This window comes from Curcuma longa, chromosome 7, assembly GCF_044706935.1.
Source record: "Curcuma longa cultivar G26 ecotype Majalengka, Jawa Barat chromosome 7, ITB_CL_G26_1.1, whole genome shotgun sequence".
In the NCBI taxonomy this organism is placed as follows: Eukaryota; Viridiplantae; Streptophyta; class Magnoliopsida; order Zingiberales; family Zingiberaceae; genus Curcuma; species Curcuma longa.
In genome coordinates, this window is record NC_133867.1 from 4,419,207 (window position 1) to 4,424,826 (window position 5,620).

Sequence of the window (5,620 nt, forward strand, 5' to 3'; positions counted from 1 at the left end):
AATAAAGAGAAATTGTGGGATCTGTCATGGTTCTTTTTCATTAAATCGCTCTGTCCAAGTTTGAATGTACTTAAACTCCTTTAACTAACATAAAATTATATCAACACTTTCTTAGTAGAAACTAAGAGGAACGGTGTAAAACCTATCACACAAATGTTTATAAGACAGTGTTCACAATATACAGTGTTCAGGTTCACTTATCAGATATTATATCTATCCTTAGAGGTCGGCTTTTAAATTATTTGTTCTTATTGAGATGTAAATTCTGATCTTCTTAGTGCTTGCTTTATCATATCTGGGAGGATGATGGAAGTCCTTTCATGTGCCAACCAATAATAAGGATTGAAAGAGACATTTACATAATCGGTTCTACGATTATCTATGAGGAGGTGAATCATAGGTGAGTTGGTTACGACGCAGCAGTCTCGGTTTTGCAGAAAAGGACAAGGGTTCGAATCCTGGCGAAGTCAGGCAATATCCTCTTCCTACGTCGTAATCCGTGTGGGGCCACATAAAGGTGGTGGGATCGACTGTTTTTTTATAGCAAAAGAAAGAGACATTTCAATTATCTCACCTATCCGTAGTGCCATGTTTTGACCGAATGGTTTTGTTCATTTTGGATTTAGCGACAAGTAAAAGAAAGAAGATGATGTGCTGAATCAGGTCATCTGAAGTCTAACTTGTTGTTGAATAGTAGCACTAGGGAGTCCATCCCTAAGGTTAGACTTCAGGGGGGGCCATTGAATCTTCAAATTGGTGATTAGAGATGTGCAACGATTTTTTTTTTTTATCTCCTTAATTTTGATCAATTCAAAATTGTTCGATATTATACTTTCAGTTCTTTAGCTCTTTCGGAGGACATTGCCGTCATTTTAACCATCACCGTCAGGTGTCACTTGGGACGGACGTTGATTCGAGAGAGAGTGGTTAGGCGAGGTTGTTAACGGCACGAGCCGGAGCGCACCGTCATCATCTGTTTATAGTCTACTAGAGGAGAAGGAAGAGCATATCCGGATGCCCCGCTAGATTCCCTTCCCCTTCCTGCTCTCTTCCATCGCAGTGCTCTTCCTTTCCTCCCTTCACTTCCTTGCATGGCCGCCAACTTGAAGGGGCGCTCGGTCGCTGCAAACCACGGGAAGCGATTCCTCCGCCAGATCTGGGCGGCTCCGCATCTCTCCGCTGGCGCCCCTCCGGCGATTTCTTCCAGGTACTTCTTACTCGAGTCGATCCACTGCTATTATCGGTCTTCTTCTTCTTCTTCTTTTTCGATTCTATATCCATCAAATCGGTGCTAGAGTAGATCAAACTTTTCTTGGAGATGGATTTTTCTCTGGTTTTGATATATCGCTTTGATCGTGTACCGCGCATTGCATCTGATGATTCTGATCCATCGAATATCCATCTGGATATGCTTCTTCTTGTCTTCTACCGGACCTACTTCGCTGGCCTGGTGAGTAATTTTGTTATTCGAAAATAAAACGAAAATTAGGGTATCGGAGCTGGCAGTGGTTGGTGGGTTGCTTTTGTGTGATCCACTGCGTGCTTCGTTGAGCATTCTTTGCTTTTCCAAAGAATTCGTACTGTCCCAGTCGTAGATTACGGACCGTCGAGATCATCCACCAGATTACTCCTCTGCAACCCTACGGCTGCCCGTAGGCCACATCTGGCCGATGCGTTCGTACTCGTGATTGGTTTTATCCGCAGGGCCAGGTCAGTGCACCAGTCGACGTACGACAAGAACGTGGAGGAGCAGGCGCGACCCACCGTGGTGCCGGACCATGTGATCGACGCCCGCAAGCTCTGACAAGTACTGGGGCCCCCACCCCACCACCGGCGTCTTCGGCCCCGCCGACGACGGCGGCGCTTCGGCCTCCGCCGGCAGCGGGGGGAGGCCGGCGGTCGCCGAAGAGAGCGGCTCCTCCGACGCGGAGCAGACTGTGTGGTTCCGCCCTCAGGAGGGCGTCGACAAGGCACCCTACGCCTGAAAATTCCGCGGCGGTATGCATGTGTTACTACTGATATAATAAATCTTGCCGTGTGCGTGCAGGAAGACGGACTATATATTCGCCTTCTTTCTTTCTTTCTGTTCTTCCCTGTTGTTTTCTTAAACATGGTGTGCTATTACAGTAGTAGGTATGTATAACTATCACGATCATGACGGTGCTGTTAATGGCTTGCTGCATTTTGCTAAATGCTACGGTATTAGCGTTCCATATTTTTCTTGTTAGATTCATATTGAATTGAATCGAGAATGGAGGCGAAGAGTGGAAGAAGCAATTTGTAGATTGTGTTTTTTCTTCTTCTTATTGATTTCGACTATCCTCGCTTTATCGAATGAACAAGTATGTGGATCGGATCAGCTCAGCTCACCCATGATGGGCCATCCTCGATCCACTAGCAAAAAAACATGGCTACCTAGCTAACATTGGTAGTCACTTTAAGTGGATGATAAACATGTACATGAATCATGTATGAGAATGTTCATATCGCTAAACATGTACATGAATCATGTATGAGAATGTTCATATCCTTTTTCTTTCTATGGCCTCTACAAACAAGAGCTTACTTAAGTTGTGAAATAAGAGGGAATTCTAAGTTGATAATTTCTTCTTAGACTTTTAATGATACAAGTAACTAAAGATCCTTCTTTTGGTGAAGTGATCAATGAGCAATTTGTTTATCGGAAACGAACAGAGGTAAATTGATTGATTGAGATATTAATTGATTGATGATGAATATTAATTGATTGATATTGATTAGGAATCAAATAAAAATAAATTAATTTAATTATGAGATTTAATTGATTAGATAATACTCGATTGATGATAATAAGTAGTCGATTAATATCGAGATGGATGGAGTCGTTAAATGGATAAATTAGAGTAAAGTTTGAATCTACAATAGATCAATCGATTGATAAGTAAGATCAAGTCGATTGATTGACGAAATCAATCTCAAACTAAAGATTATAAAAGAAGAGTTTTAAGGAGATTTTTCGATGTCAATTTTTAGAGGTTTGAGGATGAAGTAAGATTAGTGCGAGTTAGAGGAAGGGAGATGAATAACTTAAATTGTTTCGTCTTGATTTTGTGCTCGTTTATAAAAGGTTAACATACAACGGAAATAAAATACACATTAAAAAAAATACAAGCATAAAATAAATAGAAGCAATTGAAGTTATTCATCCCCTCTAGCTCTAGCTCGTACCAATTCTAACATAATTTTCTTCCCAATGCCAAATATTTTTGTTGGCACCACAAAAAGTAGAGTTACAAAGACAATATATATTTGTCAAGAAGCTCATTTGTGATATAAAATATCATCAAAAGATTTATGCAAATAATTAATCATCTGCCTTAGAGGAAAGGGCTAGATATATTGAGCCTGTCATGGGCCCCTTGAGCTCACAAATTTTCAAGCTGGGCTTGGCAACATTATTTCTTATCAAAATTTAATTTAATAATTCAGAAATTTTTAAATTTTTTAAACATAATTTAAAGTATGAATTTTAAAAATCTAAAGCTATTTAAAAGATTATTTAGATACAACAACCATAGGAAACTATAAAACTCCACATAAATGTGATACATTATTCCATATATAATCCTTTTCACAAAATCCAAGTACCTAAACATATAATTCAACCATTTGATACTCTAAAACATACAAAACTCGAATGTGTGAAGCATGAGACATTTGACTCTTAAATTCGAGCAAGAAAATATAGAAATTATCGAGTTAGTGTTGTTTATGACAAGTTAGGCTCGGTAGATGATTTTTTTCAACTTCAAAGTTGGTGTACACGATTATAAAACATTTGATGTTAATGTCATTAAAGTTTTAATGACAAAGTATACGATTCTTACTTAAACTATTTATATCATTTGGGGGCCGGCATAATCTCCTCTCTCTTTTGAAAGGCATTCTTTTGTCTTAACCATGAGGATAGATTGAAGATGGATGGATAAATGGATAGATTGATATCCATCCATTTGGTTGTTCGATCGAAAGGATAAATTGCTTAAGAGAAACAAGTTGAAGAAAATATTTTTAATTATATATTTTTTGCCCTCCTAAATCAACCTAATAATCTTTATAATCATAATAACATGTTAATTATCTTCTACAAATTCATAAAGGGCTTTCCTTTTTTATTATCCATGAGTTTCAACAAACCTTTGGGAGTCAAAGTGGTCGGCATCAACAAGGGTGGTGGATGAATTAACTTGACTTTGATATCATTATAAAATTAAGGATAGTGTGGAGTGATGGATATACACATATGTGTATAATTAATGTATAATTCAAAAAGACTTTAGCAAATAAAATATTATTAATTGCTTCATAAATAATTGGATAGGGTTCATCTTGCTTTGTCAATTATTTTATTTTTATTATCATAGATGGAGTCATCTTCACAATTAGTACCCTCAAATTAAGTCACACATTGCAATGATGCCATCATGATTTTGATGTTAAAACAAGGGACTACGATAAATATCCAAAATATAATTAAGGTCCTATATATCAATGCAATAGCTCACCTCTCGCAGATAGTATTCATTTATTGGGACCAAATTATAAGGACTTATTTGAAAATTTTTATTAATAAACCACACCACCTTCTATATATTTTTAATTTTTTGGCCTTTAATTTCCTTCCGATTTTGCCCATCAAACACATCTCTCACAATTTTTTATAAATTATGTTTATAAATATGAATTTATAAATAGATTAAAATTATATTTGTTATATAATATGAGACAGATTAACAGAAATTTAAAATAAAATTAAAGATGAAATTTATATTTAAAATTAATTTTATCTGATCAAATTAAAAATAGATTTATAAGTGAATTTTCAATCTGTTTATGAAATTAGAGATGGAATATTTTGGTCTCAAAATTAGCCATGGGATTTTCACTAATCGATTTTTTGCCTTGGCTCATTTCGCTACTTGAGAAATACAATTAGGACATATTAATTCCAGTTTTTGCAGACCTAGTGACGTTGGAAATGTTTTGATAGAACACAATCATGTTATTATCTGTTCCATGGTGTTGATAAAGACGGAAGACCCCTATATATAGAAAGACTTGGGAAAGTTGAATCCAACAGACTTCTGGCCGTTACAACTGTTGAAAGATTTCTTAAATACCATGTTCAGTGCATAGAGAAGATGCTTACTCAGAAGTTCCCAGCCTGTTCTGTTGCAACCCAAAGACACATTGATATGATGATAACAATTTTAGATGTACAAGGAGTGGTATGTGGCTATTTTATTTTACTTTAATATTTGGATTTGAGCTCACACTATTCATGTCAGTGCAGTTTGTTGACAAATTTATTATGTAGAACTGGATTAGTGTTGGCAAATTAGCTCGAGATGTTGTTGTTCAGATCCAGAAAATCGACACTGACAATTACCCTGAGGTGATACCCATTATACACAAGCAATTATTATGTCCCAGTTTGTTGTAACCAAATCAACATGTTTCTTCCTATATTTTGGCAGATATTATACAAGTTGTTTGTTATAAATGCCGGTGGTACGTTCAGATTACTTTGGAATACTATAAAGGGCATAATTGATCCACGAACAGCAGCCAAGATTGTGGT

General features: G+C 36.7%; 1 protein-coding gene and 1 long non-coding RNA gene across 2 annotated transcripts; both read left to right on the plus strand.

The window, feature by feature from the left end:
• Nucleotides 1-876: 876 nt before the first annotated feature.
• LOC141832003 (late embryogenesis abundant protein At5g17165-like) lies at nt 877-2,215 on the plus strand. Its single transcript, XM_074719461.1, is given in 3 exon segments — nt 877-1,207; nt 1,705-1,795; nt 1,797-2,215. Coding segments are annotated over 3 exon segments (396 nt in total). The 5' UTR covers nt 877-1,091; the 3' UTR covers nt 1,986-2,215.
• Nucleotides 2,216-4,986: 2,771 nt separating this feature from the next.
• Nucleotides 4,987-5,620, plus strand: LOC141831430 (uncharacterized). Its single transcript, XR_012602068.1, has 3 exons — nt 4,987-5,267; nt 5,357-5,434; nt 5,517-5,620. It is a non-coding gene; the product is annotated as an uncharacterized LOC141831430 (long non-coding RNA).